The sequence below is a fragment of the Lepisosteus oculatus genome, chromosome 14, assembly GCF_040954835.1.
Source record: "Lepisosteus oculatus isolate fLepOcu1 chromosome 14, fLepOcu1.hap2, whole genome shotgun sequence".
Taxonomy (NCBI): Eukaryota; Metazoa; Chordata; class Actinopteri; order Semionotiformes; family Lepisosteidae; genus Lepisosteus; species Lepisosteus oculatus.
The window spans coordinates 7,391,470-7,407,513 of NC_090709.1; the positions used below are offsets into that span (position 1 = coordinate 7,391,470).

The window sequence follows — 16,044 nt, forward strand, 5'->3', positions numbered from 1 at the left end:
AGAGCTGGAGCCTCTCCCAGAAGAACTCGTTGGGTCTCAGGAGAGTTCTGATACAGAATGTGGTCCTGCTGGGGCACCGCAGGAACCAGAGAAGGCATTCCCAGAGAGTGGAGACTTACCGGCTGCACTGAATGAGATGTTCTCCCACCTCCTTGAAAGACTATGTTACATTGGAGTGAGATTGTGTTCCGGAAAGGGCAAGAATGTGTTCTGATCTCACGAAGTCAGGCAGTCTACCCTGAACTTCCTAGACTATGGAATTTGCCGTTGTGTAAAAAAAAAAATCTGCTATTCCATACTCTGAACATTTATTGAGAAACAAGAGTTGTTAGCTTTAGAAGGAGGGAGTGTAGTAAAGTGATATATATATATATAAATTAATGTAAAAGTAATATTGGAATTACAAGTAATAGTTCATCAGATGGCTTTACACCATTTTCCTAAGTTGTAACCTGGCTGTTATAGTTCTGGCGCCAGTTGAAAGTTGAAGTTGAAGAGAACTAGTGTGAGAACTAGTGTGAGAGTAAGATGTCGGATCGGTAGTGTAATGTTCTCTACAACCAAACTTTACTTTAATATATAGTTCATTGTTCCACACCCACCTCTGTCATTCTTTGCTTCATGTGAAGATACAAAAATGTGAACTCTTGCTCTTCAGATGGAAAGAGATTGCATTTGGAATTGCATGTAATTAGATGGTAATAAGAATATGCTCAGTAGAAGGGGTGTAATTTTTTGTCTGTTAATCATAAAACATAATCAGCAATTATGGACCACAATTTTTATATGCCGAGGTTGTGAATATTATAATACCTCTGAAGTCACATTAAAACTTCCTGTAAAATAAAAAACACAGAAATACAAGAGGGCATTGAACTGTGTCCAGGATACTCTAAGGTAACAAATCCTGCCCCAGAAAGTGCCCCTTCTCCCTTTTGAGCTACTGCCCACCAAAAGGTCTCTGCGCGTCTCTGGGAGATATCAAGAAGCTAAGCTTGTGCTATGCTTCAGTGGCGGGTGTAGAAGACATGCTGCTGTACACAGAGAGCACATTGAGCTCCTTGGACATGAAAACTGCCAGATGGTTAAAACTTCTCTCAGTGAACAGGATATCCTGTGTCCGAAATCCTGAGGTGCCTTTCTTCCTCTCTTGTCATACAGAATTTATCATTAAGGACAATCACATATGGCTTGATTTTGTTAAATGCAAGTATTTATTTCCTTTCTGGAACAACTTGTTTTTTGAGGAATTCATACAATTTGCAAAATATGAAATACAAATCTTGCTTAACGGTGCAGAAGAAATACTGCCAGCTAGCAAGAAAAGGACTTTTTATTTTTCTTTAACCAAAAACCTGCATAGGGAGATGTAGAACAAAAATCCACTTGAGACGTTTTCTCAAAAGGAGGGGAGGAGGGTTGTGGAAGGGCAAAAAAATGAATCTGTTTCGTTACGAAAGGCGCATGTCGCAGGTGATTCACTCCTCTTCACTAGGTGGCGATAGGAGGTGCAGTGAAGTTTATATCCGGCTGAAGAAACTCCTCTTTCTCAGCTCCGCTTCTCGATTGTCTTGAAGCCGCGGCCGCGCTAACGAATGACGTCATCATACTGCGCGACACTGCGTGTATTTCACCCACGTGTGGGTGAGTGAATCATTTTCTTTAGATAATTTGTTAAATGACTTCAGGTTCTGCATACGTAACGTCTCGTCGGCTGTGTTTATGCTTGAACAGAGCACAGCTCTGACAACAGAGTCTGTGAAGAGTAAAAATAAAGAAGCTGTTCTGTTTAAACTTCGGAAGTCAGCCTTTGTTTCTGACCGACTCTGAAGAAGGATGGCGGAGTGCTTGTTAAATCTGCAAACCCAGCTTGACTCTTTCATGCAGGTTTTGCTCAAATCGATCGTGTATGAAGTTTCAGAAGTTTTCCGAAACAGGATTTCTGACTCTGAGGACGAGTTTCAAGACAAACTCCTCAGCGTCTCCCAGATCCTGGTGAGACGGGCCGTGTTTAAAATCACACAGTGTGTGGAGGACAGTGTCGGGAGTGAAATGGCGCAGCTGAAGAAGGAAAACGAGAGCCTGAAGTGGAGACTGCAGCTGTGGGAGAAGGAGACGGGAACAAGAGGAGATCAGGGACAGACAGATCGTGTTGGACACACGCTTCCCTGTGAAGTCACTGCAGAAATAAAAGAAGAAATGGACACAGAACTGCAGCTCTCAGGTCAGTGTGGTGACTTGTATGAAGTCAGAGTGTGTGTGTGTTAAAAACCAGTGTCTATAACTAACTCACTGGTGAGATTTTTTAAATAACAAACTTTATTTTAAAGAAAACATCTCACAATAGTGAACATTCTCATTATCAGTACGCATTCTAACAAAGTATCAAACTGCCATCAAATAAACTTTCCGAAAGAGGTGAGAATATAGTGGAGAGATGCAGAGTGACGTGGGAAAGACGTGTGATGTAGCAACGGGATTCTTTACTGGAAACTGAACTGTTTTGTCCGGTTACGATGCTGAAAACACCTCGTTCACATTCAACAATTGTTCCACTGAATCAATTTGTAATCCAACGTCATTAGAAAACAACATGTATAAATATTGTTTTCACGTTGTATCGGTCTAGATTTTATATGTATACTAATGATTGTGTAAATAAAAAAAAATTTGATTGGTTTAGATTTTACCGTCCTCCAGGGTCTGTGTCTGTATTAACTCCTCTGGAATATTAATTCAGTGTGTCTGTATTAACCCCTCTCTCTCTCTAAGTGCATTGTTTATGCACTGCACTGGCCAGTCAGTGTGTCTGTATTAACTCCTGTCTCTTTCAGTGCTGTGTTAATTTACTGTAGTGTCCAGTCAGTGTCTGTATTAACTCCTCTCTCTCAGTGCAGTTTTAATGTACTGTTATACCCAATCAGTGTCTGTATTTACCCCTCTGTCTTAGTGTAGTGTTAATGTACTGTAGTGTGCAAGCAGTTTGTCTGTTAACCCACCTCTCTCTCTCAGTGCATTGTTAATGTGCTGTAGTGTCCAGTCAGTGTCTGTATTAACCCCTCTCTTTCAGTATAGTGTTAATACATGGTAGTGTCCAGTCAGTCTGTCTGTATTCACCCCTCTCTCTCAGTGCAGTGTTCATGTGCTGTAGTGTTCAGTCAGCATGTCTCTATTAACCCCTCTCTCTTAGTGCAGTGTTAATTTGCTGTAGTGTCCACTCAGCCTGTCTGTATTAACCTCTCTTTCGGTGCAGTGTTAATGTACTGTAGTGTCCAGAAAGTGTCTGTATTAACCTCTCACTTAGTGCAGTGTTAATGTGCTGTAGTGTCCAGTCAGTGTGTCTGTATTAACCCCCCTCTCTCTGAGCATTGTTAATGTACTGTCATTTCAGGTTTGTCCGTGTCTGTATAAATGCCTCTTTCTCAGTGCAGTGTTAAAGTACTGTAGTGTCCAGGTAGTCTGTCTGTATTCACCCCTCTCTCTCAGTGCAGTGTTAATATTCTGGAGTGTCCAGTCAATGTGTCTGTATTAACCCGTCTCTCATTGCAGTGTTTGTGTGCTGTAGTGTCCAGGTAGTCTGTCTGTATCCACCCCTCTCTCTCAGTGCAGTGTTAATATACTGGAGTGTCCAGTCAGCATGTCTGTATTAACCCCTTTCAGTGCAGTGCTAATATGCTGCAGTGTCCAGTCAGTATGTATCTATTAACACCTCTCTCTCAGTGTAGTGTTAATGTACTGTAGTGTGCAGTCATTTTGTCTGTTAACCCACCTCTATCTCTCAGTGCATTGTTAATGTGCGTGTTCATGTGCTGTAGTGTTCAGTCAGCATGTCTCTATTAACCCCTCTTTCTTAGTGCAGTGTTAATTTGCTGTAGTGTCCACTAAGCCTGCCTGTATTAACCTCTCTTTCGGTGCAGTGTTAATGTACTGTAGTGTCCAGAAAGTGTCTGTATTAACCTCTCACTTAGTGCAGTGTTAATGTGCTGTAGTGTCCAGTCAGTGTCTGTATTAACCTCTCTCTCTCAGTATAGTGTTAATGCACTGTAGTGTCCAGTTAGTCAATTTGTCTGTATTAACCCCTTTCTCTGATTGCATTGTTAATGTTCTGTAGTGTCCAGTCAGTCTGTTTGTATTCACCCCTCTCTCTCAGTGCAGTGTTGATGTACTGTTATGTCCAGTGTCTGTATTTACCCCCCTCTGTCAATGCAGTGTTAATATGCTTTTATTTCCAGTTTGTCAGTGTCTGTATAAAGCCCTCTCTCTCTCTCAGTGCACTGTTAATGTAAATGTAATGTGATTGTGATATTATTACAGTAGACTTACTTTTTACATGGTAGTTAGGTTTCTGACAAAGCTAAATCAGAACACCCCCTTATACCCACATATTCCGCTATGTGTAAACAACCCAAATTGATTGTGAGTGTACTTGTATGCATGTGTGTAGTTTAAAGCTTTTTAGATAACATGGCCTCAGCTATCACTACTATGCTGATGATACTCAAATATACATCCATACCAAACCTGACGCTAATGTGTCTGTCTCTATTCTATTTAGTTGCATCTCCCATATAAAATCTTGGATGACTCAAAATGTCCTTCATCTTAACTATGACAAGACTGAAGTCATGCTTATTGGCACCACCCATCAACTTTGTAAAACCAATGCTGTAACTCTATCTGTAGATAATCTTATACTTGAGCTTCAGTCTATATTGAAAAACTTAGGGATGATATTTGACGTTTGACCCATATGTGCAGCAAAAATATTGCTCCACTACGCCCTATGTTATCACTAACTGTGGCTGAAAAGTGTTGTCTAATCTTGAATCGACTACTGTAATGCTCTACTCTCTCCACATTGATCAAACTTCAGTATGTCTAAAATTCGGCAGCCAGAATCCTGACCAGGTCTAGAAGAAGTGTTCACATTACTCCTATCCTGGAGTCCTTGCACTGGCTTCCTGTCAAGTTGCATGTCTCAGTACCTGTCTGGTTTATCACCCTACTCCCCACGTCACAACCTTCGCTCTTCTAATTGTGTTCTCCTATCTGTCCCCCAGTCTGTCTACAATCAATGTGTGACATGGCCTTCTCCTGTTATGCCCCCAAGCTCTGGAACTCTCTCCCCAAGGATATCACAGAGTCACCTTCTCTAAACTCCTTCAAATCCAGACTCAAAACCTTCTTCTTTAGAAGACCCTTCATTGAACTGTTCTTTACCCCTCTGCTCCTACTGTATTTAGTACCGCCATCTACTGTCTCCTCTAACTATGTGTTCTCATCGTGCTTATTTTGTGTTGGCATTCTGTAAAATGCTTTCAGAAGCCACCTTTAAAGGCACTATATAAAATAAAGTTTTTTATTATTATTATAAAGATTTTGTCTTGTTCTGTGTTTACAGGCTCAGAGGCCCGTGCTCTCTCTGAGGCTGGGGAAAGGGCTCCTCTTGAACAGAAGCACAGTGCGGAGGAGTGGGGCTCCAGTCTGATGCAGGAGACAGCGCTCACTGCTCCAGAAGGGAAAAAGACTCTCAGTGAGCAGCACACAGAGAGCAGACAGATTGTTGAGGTTCTGGACTCTGTGCCCATGATGCAGATGAAGTCTGAGAGTGAGACACCTGGACTCTTAGTATGTGATGATTTTACAGAGAAGATGAATAATCTGGACACAAACAATACTACACAAGGTTGTAATGAACTGGGCTGTATCTCTGTACAAGAGCACAAAGAAGAACTGGGTGAGTTTAATCTTACAGAGCAGGACATGGGTCCCCAGTTGATTGACCCTGCAGAGCAGCAGACTGATGTCCCTGGTGAAGAGAACAGTACTGAGATACAGCACCGAGAGGAGAGTCAGTACAGGGAGGAGCAACAGCAGCTCCTACAGGGCTTGATAATTAGGCCTTGTTCTGTTCAAGTGGAGAGACTGTCATTGCAGAGTCTCAAACAACCATATGATCCCTTAGTATCTGATGACTTTACACACAGGTTTAATAATCTGGTTACTGAGAAACTTGTTGAAAGTTTTAATGAACTGGAGAGTATGTCTGTTCTTGGGCAAAGAGAGGAACAACTGAATGAACTGGACGGTTTTAGTTTCAGAGAGCTGGAGAAGGAGCCCCAGATGATTCACACTGCTGAGCAGCACACTGAAGGTCACGGTGGAGAAAACACAGCTCAGTTTCAGCACACAGAGCAAGGCCATTCCATGGAGCATTTGCAGAATAAGAGACCCCAGCACGATCAGAGGATGAGGAAGAATCACTCAAGGCCTTGCTCAGATGGAGTGGACAAACTGCCATTATGGCACAGGGAGAAGCAGCGTTTCTGTCAGTCTAGAATTTCACAACCCTACCAGCACCTTCACACAGGAGAGAGACCGTTCAGCTGCAGTCAGTGTGGGAAGAGTTTTAGTCATTCAAGTAGCTTAATAGCCCACCAGCACATTCACACAGGAGAGAGACCATTCAGCTGCAGTCAGTGTGGGAAAAGTTTTATTCGGTCAGGTGACTTAAAAACCCACCAGCGCATTCACACAGGAGAGAGACCATTCAGCTGCAGTCAGTGTGGGAAAAGTTTTAGTTGGTCAGGTGACTTAAAAAGGCACCAGCGCATTCACACAGGAGAGAGACCATTCAGCTGCTGTCAGTGTGGGAAGAGTTTTATTCGGTCAGGTGACTTAAAAACCCACCAGCGCATTCACACAGGAGAGAGACCATTCAGCTGCAGTCAGTGTGGGAAGAGTTTTAGTTACTTGCATCTCTTAAAACGACATCAGCACATTCACACAGGAGAGAGACCATTCAGCTGCAATCAGTGTGGAAAGAGTTTTAGAGAATCACATGATTTAAAAAGGCACCAGCACATTCACAGAGGAGAGAAACCAGTCAGGTGCAGTCAGTGTGGGAGGAGATTTAGTCGGTCAGGTGACTTAAAATCCCATCAGCGCATCCACACAGGAGAGAGACCGTTCAGCTGAAGTCAGCGAGGGAATGGTTTTAGTCAGATAAGCCACTTGCAATCACACCAGCACATTCACATAGGAGAGTAACCATTCAGCTGCAGTTAGAATGTTTTTTCCAGTCAGGTGACTTAAAAACACCAATCTAGTCACCAGGTCAGTTATCAGTCAACTAAAATGTCTTTCAGTGCAAGTAGGCATGTGACATCCGAAGAAGGCTCCACAGCCGAAACGTTTATTTTCTTCTCTTTTCAGCATGGAACAAACCTTTACTTGTTCCTAAAATATCTATTAGTCACAGTCACTTTGTACTCACCCACTTTTGAGTTCGTCTGGTCAATTAAATTATGACTATACTATTATTTACGGTTGACTAAAATAGAAATAGCTCTTGTCACAGAGTTTAATTTATGTGTATAATAAAATGTTTTTAGTTTTATTCAATTTTAAAATGAATTAGGTCTAAACTGAATAAATTTCATTGTCAATTGAATTTAATTCCTTATAGTCTTGGAATGTTAATTTTAGTCTTGTTTAATTTTACAATTAAGACTGTTCTCATTGGATAGGCTTGTAATTGTGTAATAGCTTTTAACTTACCATGTTATACACAGAATGTGTATAAAACAGATTAAGATCCTTAACTGTCACTCTTAAGGAAAAAAAAAAAGTCACACATCTGATTAAATTCTACAAACAAAAGCTCAAAGTCTTTGTTGCACAATCTAAAGTGTATTTTCCCCAGAGAGGATATATATCAAATACAATAAATATTTATACAATAAAGGGTAAATAATAAAGAACAAGATATTGTATGAATCTCTTTTAATAAGAAAATTTATTTTGGCACCATTAGTAATAATTCCATAATAGTAATTCCATATTTTTATGTTCTTTTTTCAATGCAAACTATTTTTTAAACAAGACAAGCAACATATACAGTGCCTTCAGAAAGTATTCATGCCCCATTGTTTATAATGTTAAAATGAAATTAAATATAGTTCTGAAGTCATCTATTAAATAAAAATGGAAAATTACTTAATTGATAAGTATTCACTCCCTTTTTTTTAACAACCTAATTTGGGTCAATTATTTTGAGGTCAAACTAAATTATGTTAACAAGGTACACCTGTGTTCCTTTCAAATTCACTGGTGTTCACTTGCTCGATAAATTGCACAATAAATATCACTAACTGTAAGGTCTCACAACTAAAACAGCAGATCAGATCAGTCCTGCTGTCATGAGGACCAAGGAGCTGCCTGTGAAGCTTTGAGATAAAGTTGTTTGGAGGAGAAAAGCTGGAGAAGGTTATAAAAAGATTGGCAAAGCTTTGAACCTTCCTAAGAGCCCCGTGAAGTCCATTGTAACTGAAGTGGGACGTGTTTATATCTCACTTATCCAGCATCACAGTATCACCACTTAAGCACACTGTGAGAGGTGTTGATGGGGTCTGTTAATCAAGCCTCAAACAAAAGTTAAACTAAGATGCCATAAAGCTGACCTGCTTTAGCAGCCCCAGTGGCTTAATGCTACATAATAAAAGACAGGAACAACACCCACAAACAGGATAAACCAGACCAATGTCTGCTGCATATCAAAGGACAGAACCTAGAGCAAGACAGAGTAGGACAGAGTAGTACAAGAAGTAATTACAAATTAAGTAATTATCAAATAACAGGACAAGCACTCAGATTGTGAAACTTTCTTTTGATTGTATATATAAGAGCTTGGAAACCCTTGCAGTTTGTCTGTTCTGTGGAGCAGACCCAGTGTGCGTTTGTTGGACTTATTGAGCTCAATAAAACTGAATCTGTACAAGACTGTGTCCTGCTTCTCTGATGAAGAATTTCTCACAACAGTTGGCATAGTCGACAGGATTCTCCAGGTCTCCGGTAATTCCCAGACGGCACACAGGGTGAGTATATTAGGTTGCCGTAAGGGAAGGACCGGAAACGGAGAATATAAAGAATCATTTATAGGGAAAAGAGTAAGGACACGTCTCTGTGAGATTCAGGGCAAAATCCCTAAACCAAGACAAGACTCGATTCCTCTGAGCTTGATTTCGAAACCAAGACAAGACGTGGTTCCTCTGAGCTCGGGGCAGGGCTCTAAACCAGGGCGCATTCCCCCTGGGGCGAGGCAAAGTCCCTAAACAGAACAAGGTGAGCTGAGAGACGATATTGTGCCAGCAAGATTCCCTCTGAGTCCGGGTGGGCACCCCTAAGGAAGCTAAGGTTAATGATATTATTAAGATTATATTATTAATAATATGAGTATAGACCAGTTGTGCTAGCAGTTAAATCACCAGTGACTGCTGAGCTGAGTGTTAAGCGAGGAGTTGGCCCTGTATGCTAACACCAGACTCATATTCACTGACTTCTTCACAAGGGTACTTGTAAGTGTGCTGGCAGCACTGATAGATCTGGAGATGGTATCTAGTCCAGATAAAACAGGGTCGGTTCTAGACCACTTAAGGAAGACTATTATAAGGACTAAAGAAAAGATGGTAAAGGGAACATGAAAACAAAAGTTTTGTATTAAGATTGAAATAAAGCAGAATAATAATAATTGCTTACACTTTCTGGACACTCCACTCAAAGTGCTTTACAGGTAATGGGGACTCCCCTCCACCACCACCAATGTGCAACATCCACCTGGATGATGCAACAGCAGCCCTAGTGCACCAGAACACTCACCCCACACTCACTCAGCTATCTGTGGGGAGAAGAGCAAGGACACCAATTCATAGATGGGAATTATTAGGAGGCCATGATTGGTAAGGGCCAATGGGAAATTTGGCCACCCCTACTCTTTTTCAAGAAAGGCCCTGGGATTTTTAATGACCACAGAGAGTCAGGACCTCGCTTTTACATCTCATCTGAAGGACGGCGCCTGTTTACAGTATAGTGTCCCCGTCACTATCCTGGGGCATTAGGACCCACATGGACTGCAGGGTGAGCGCCCCCTGCTGGTCCCACTAACACCACTTCCAGCAGCAACCTTAGTTTTCCCCCAGGAGGTCTCCCATCCAGGTACTGGCCAGACTCACACCTGCTGAGCTTCAGTGGGTTGCCAGTTGTGAGTTGCAGGGTGACATGGCTACTGCTAAATAAATGGCAGTAGGTTATGAGAATATGGAAACGGAATTCATACCAATGTCGTTTAGCAATGCTAAGTCAAGAAAAGAAGTCAAACAACTTAATAACCTTCTGCCTTCCACCTCATAACCCTGGTGAGGCGAGAAAGAACAGTACAGCACACAATGCCACAGAACATGTGCTCAAAAGTACGATAAGTAAAAAAAATGCATTCTAACCTGATTGAAAGTAACAGACATTGCTTGTGGATAATGGAATACGCGATACTGTGTTTATTAAAAGTTACACAGCTGTTAAAATAGGTACACTTAAAAGTAAAATGCATACCGCGTTCATGTAATGGGTTGTAATGGACACTGTTATTTCGTATAGTTTTCACTGGGATGTTATTTCGTTCAATCTTTTTATCTGTTATCTACCCGTAGAGTCTACAGTTTTAACCGATAATTTTCTACTTATGTCTGTGAAACAGTGAGAGGGAGCTCCGTTGCCTTTCCTCATTCACACTAAAAGCCACTGATGAGCAAACAATGAGTGGAGTGACTGATTATTAAATCATTTCCCTCTTCAGGTAAAAAGTGTATAAAACACGATTATTTGCAGAAACATTATCAATGATTTCTTATTATGACAAAAGTATTTTCCGGTCTTAGTTGAGTGTATTTGTTAAGTTATATAGAGTTATTAGAACAAAGTTAGTAGCGCGAATCGTCGTGGTTAGCATAAAGGCCATGTATTTGGTATGTTAAATGTGAATGTTTTAGTGATTAGCAATTTAGTTCATGTTCAGTAATAGCCTTAGTTTATTTCACTGTTCCTGGTTTTCTATATTTATTAGTGTTTTTTTATATTAATAACCAAAGTGCAATCACATTTATATTGCTAGTGAACGTTACATTTTTAAAGAAATACTAACGTGGTCTCGCGATATTGATATGGACCTGATCGTACTGTCACTGTTAACTGTTAACCCAGCGCAATTAGATGAACATCCAGTAGAACATGCCAAATTAAATGCCAAATTAAACAGACAAAACAAGACATGTGGTCACAACTGAAAAACCTTGGGGAAGACATTGCACAGATCAAAGAGACTATTACAACACAGCAGTCTGGGTCAGCGCCTCAAAAATGCTGTATAGTTTAAAGTAAAGTGAAAAACATACAATTGCAGCAGCCCAGCAGCAGTCACAATATCCAGAACCTGGTTACCAGCCAATGCAGGAACAGTTGTGGAGTCCATACACAGAGAGATATGAGTAGCAAAGGGAGTATGGAACAAGAGCAGCAATCAGGGCTGCAAGGTCACATAATTGACAGAGGTTTGCATCAACAAATACAATCGTAGTCGTATTTATGCTCACCACCGTGTTCAGTACAGCTCCAGCAGTGTCCGGCACCACTGTACTTCCCGGGGAAACCACAGCAATACACAGTAGAGCAGCCATACCTGGCAAAAACTCAAATATAGCAGCGCTCAGCAACGATATACGGTGCCATCTCAGTAGTACACACCACCACCATAGTATGCAGTTCAACCATCACACTATGCTGAACCACGGAATTATTTAGCCCTGCCAAGACAGCTCCACCCAGTACGAGCAAGACAGTGCTTCCATTGTCAACAGACAAGGGCAGTGGATCCTTGTTCAAACTGTTACAGCTGCGGCAGTAGTGAACACTTTTCATCAGGTTGTAGGGTCAGAGGAACTAAACCATACAGAGGCTCCTTTAAACGAGAACAGGCTACCCCCGCGGGACAAGGAGTAACTAATGCTGTAGAAGTGTCAAACCAATATGCTAGCTGCAGTAGAGAGAAAACGACTACCAGATGTTCCAGATGTAAAGTTGTGTACTATTGCTCAAAGAATGCCAGACAGATCACTGGAAAGAGCACCGGAACAGTTGTAAAGCTCAGCTACGAACAGACTTGGGTCCTTCCAGTACAGTTGCAGTTGCTCAATGTCGAGTTAATCAGCATTCCTCTGTGACCTCACTGGTTGGCAGACTGTGCCTCGTGAAGTGCTATTTACAAGGACACGAGAGCGAAGCATTATGGGACACAGGTTCCCAAGTATGTATTATAGATGAGCAGTGGAAAAATAAATACCTGTCTGAGATTTCTTTGAGAGATGTTTCTGACATAATGGAGTCCCCTGACACACTTGACACCAACTGGTGGCTGCTAGTGGGATGAATATGCCATATCTGGGATGGGTTGAGATTTCATTCAAGTTGGCGTCACTTGGTAATAACGCAAGAGAACTAGTCATTATTCTTCTTGTTCTACAAGGTAGCCTTTTTGTCCCATCCAGTTATCGGGTTCAACGTTATTGAGCACATTATAAAGCAGACTGACAAGGGAAGATCTTACGATAGAAGTAAGGGACACCTATACAATGTAGTAAGGTTGGCATTTCCAAGCATCAAGAAAAATCAAATTCAAGCTTTCATTCATCTGGTTATTTCTGAGAATCCCTGTGAGTACTGGGTGAGGATGACAAAAGCGAGCCTGAACGTTCCGAAGCGTACCATTATGCAGATCCAGTGCCATGTACAGATTCCATCACTGAGGGAAGACTAAGAGAGGTACCCGTCCCTACATCACTATAGATGTGCAGAACAGAACTGACCATGACATCATTCTGGCAAGAAAAACCACTCTTGGGACAGTACAGCCAGTTAAGTCTGTGTTCCTGGTCACTGCACAAGAAGGCACTAGGCCAGCCTGCGTAGCACAGCTTCAAACCAGGGAAGGTAGAGAAGAAAACAACACTGATGACGCATGGGACCCTACTGTTGATGTGAGCCACCTAGACATACACCAGCAACAAATAGTCAAACAGATGCTGCAAGAAGAGTGCCATGCATTTTCGAAAACAGATGATGATATTGGGTGTATCACAAACCTGCAGCTGAGCATAACTTCAGAAGACAGTGAACCTGTTGCTCGCACTTACATCTCAGTCCCAAAACCATTGTATCAAGAAATGAAAGATTACTTGCATGATTTATTAGATCAGGGTTGGATGGAGAAGTCCACTTCTCCTTACACCTCGCCAATAGTGTGTGTCAGAAAAAAAGATGGTAGCTTGTGGCTATGCGTTGACTATTGGAACCTAAATAGAAAGACACTGCCTGACCATCAACCGAGCCCAAGAGTGCAGGACATTATGGACAGCCTGGGAGGTAATGCCTGGTTCTCATTGCTCGATCAAGGAAAGGCCAACCACCAGGGTTTTATGGCCAATGTCAGCAGGCCGCTGACAGCTTTCATAACTCCCTGGGGCTTGCATGAATGCACCTGCTGCATGGAGGAATGCCTTGAAGGGTTGCGAGACAAAGTGTATGTGCCTTACCTAGATGACATCCTTGTCTTTACAAAGACCTTTGATGAGCATGTTGACACTTTGAGAAAAGTGCTTCGGCGGCTGCAGACTCATGGAGTGAAGCTCAAACCCCACAAGTGTGAGTTGTTTAAAGCAGAAGTTTGCTATTTGGGAAAAATTTTATCTGCACTGGGAAGCCGAATGGACCCGGCAGACACGGTAGCAGTAACCGCTCTGAAAGAGAAAAGACCTGGTACAGTTGGCAAGTTAAGAAAGATTATGGGCCTACTCAGCTACTATTGGCAGTATATTAAATATTTCTCTCGTATTCCCAGTTCTCTGTATGACCTGTTGAAGCATACACCTGACAGTGAGACAAGTCAACCCAGTAGAGATCGCAGAAGGAAGACATGCAAGAACAGAGACAGTGTGCCCTTCCATCAACCCATCACCTGGACGGAGGGGCATCAACAAGTACTACAGAGGTTAATAAATTGTCTGGTTCAGCCACCTGTATTGGGATTCCCTGATTTCTCTCAGCCATTCATTCTCCACACTGACGCCTCTAACCAAGGTTTAGGAGCTGTATTATACCAAAAGCAAAATGGTAAGTTGCGAGTGATAGCCTATGGCTTGAGAACGTTGACCGCTTCAGAGAAGAATTATCATCTTCACAGTGGAAAACTGGAGTTTCTCGCCTTAAAATGGGCGATCACTGAAAAATGTAGGGATTATCTTTACTATGCTCCAACTTTTACAGTCTTCAGTGACAATAACCCCTTGACCTATGTTTTGTCATCTGCGAAGCTTAACGCCACTGGGTGCCGATGGGTTGCTGAATTGTCAGACTTCCATTTCACCATCTGCTACCGCCCAGGTAAAGAAAATGTTGATGCTGACTCCCTATCTAGGATGCCAGTGGACATAGAGACAGCCATGAGAGAGTTTAAAGAAAAGTTATCTTCCAATTCTGTGGGAGCAACAGTACAAGCCATTGAAGTACAACAGACTTCAGAAATACCTTGGTCTATGACAGTACCTGTTCAGTGTGCAGCAGGAGATTTCACTCTGGGGAACACATCCATTACACCACTGTCGAAATCAAAGATACAGCAAGCTCAGAAAGAAGACAGCAACATAAATATGGTTATTGACTACATCAGTTTCGGATCAAAGCCTTTGTTCCAAGAGTTGCAGACAGCAAGTCTCTTAACCAAGTGCCTCTTCAGAGAATGGGATAAGCTGATATTGGATGAGGATGGTATCCTTTGTAGACAAAACACTCAGAGAACACATTTGGTGTTGGCCGAGAAGTTTAAGAGCATAGTTCTGAAAGAGCTACTTGATGAAATGGGGCACCAAGGTGTTGACTGAACAGCAAACCTGATAAGAGATTGCTTTTTCTGGCCTTATATGCAGAGAGATATTGAACACCATGTGCTGAGAACTTGCAGCTGTCTTCAACAGAAGAAGCCGAGTCATGAGACAAGAGCACCACTTAAGAGCTTTGTAACAACACAGCCATTTGAACTTGTTTCAGTTGACTTCTTCCATGTAGACAAATGCAAAGGTGGATACAAATACATTCTTGTAGTTGTTGACCATTTTACAAGGTTTGCTCAGGCTTATGCTACAATCTCTAAGTCAGGAAAAACTGTCGCTGACCGTCTCTTCAATGACTTTGCTATGAAGTTTGGACTTCCATCTCGAATTCACCACAACCAAGGGGGTGAATTTGAAAACCAGCTCTTTATGCAGCTTAGGATATATAGTCGCACAGCAGGATCAAGAACCACACTCTACCACCCACAAGGGAAAGGGCAGGTGGAAAGGTTTAATTGGACATTGCTGCAAATGTTGACAACAGAAAAGCAGAAATCGAACTGGAAAGAGTCTCTCAACAAACTGATCTATGCTTACAATTGCACGAGGTGTGAAGTGACAGGATATTCTCCCTTTTATCTCGTTTAGCAGGTCTCCCAGACTGCCCATCGACATACTCTTTGCTCTTGACACTGACAAGTGCATACATTGGCTCTGCCAATCCAAGTGAATATTTGGGAAGGTGGAAATAAAGAATGCAAGAGGCTTATCTCACCACATACCTGCTGCAAACGGTTGAGAAGATTGAAAGTGTGAAGCAGCAGTGAGAAATATACTATGTGATCAAAGACTGCTGGTCACTACTAGAGGGGCCAAGACACCAGCAAATTACAGGATTTGTTTTCTTTCCCTGAAGATTCCAAATCCAGACGCTTAATCTTTCTCTCGCAGACAATAAGAAGAGGTTAGCTTTCTTTCCTCTAAATTGGGTTGACCACTCAACCTTACCTGAGGATTAGAAAGGTTCCTGTAACTCCCAATGTGGGGTTTGATCCCACCACCTTGAGATTAAGAATCACATGCTCCACCGCCTGAGCAAGGGGGACGCCTAATACTGGGGGTCACTAATCCTTGCTGACGTCAATTTGAAAAGATACTTGCTTGCTTTTAATCATGTGGTGACCGGAGTCTAGTGAAGCACACTGTGTTCTTTGTTGATTACTTAAAGTAGAACAACCGTCAGTAATCACAGCTGATGGTAATTTAAGTAGGTAGCTGCGTCAACGTGCATGGGCTACAAAGGAACAAGTAAAGGTTTATTTCATGCTGAAAT

At 42.0% G+C, this 16,044-nt stretch overlaps 1 protein-coding gene across 1 annotated transcript; it reads left to right on the forward strand.

Moving 5' to 3' along the window:
- The first annotated feature begins 1,698 nt into the window (after positions 1 to 1,698).
- On the forward strand, positions 1,699 to 7,779 carry LOC138242793 (uncharacterized). Its single transcript, XM_069198344.1, has 2 exons — positions 1,699 to 2,224; positions 5,402 to 7,779. The coding sequence occupies exons 1-2, from the start codon at positions 1,837 to 1,839 to the stop codon at positions 6,976 to 6,978; spliced, it is 1,965 nt and encodes a 654-aa protein (XP_069054445.1). The 5' UTR covers positions 1,699 to 1,836; the 3' UTR covers positions 6,979 to 7,779.
- Positions 7,780 to 16,044: the final 8,265 nt, after the last annotated feature.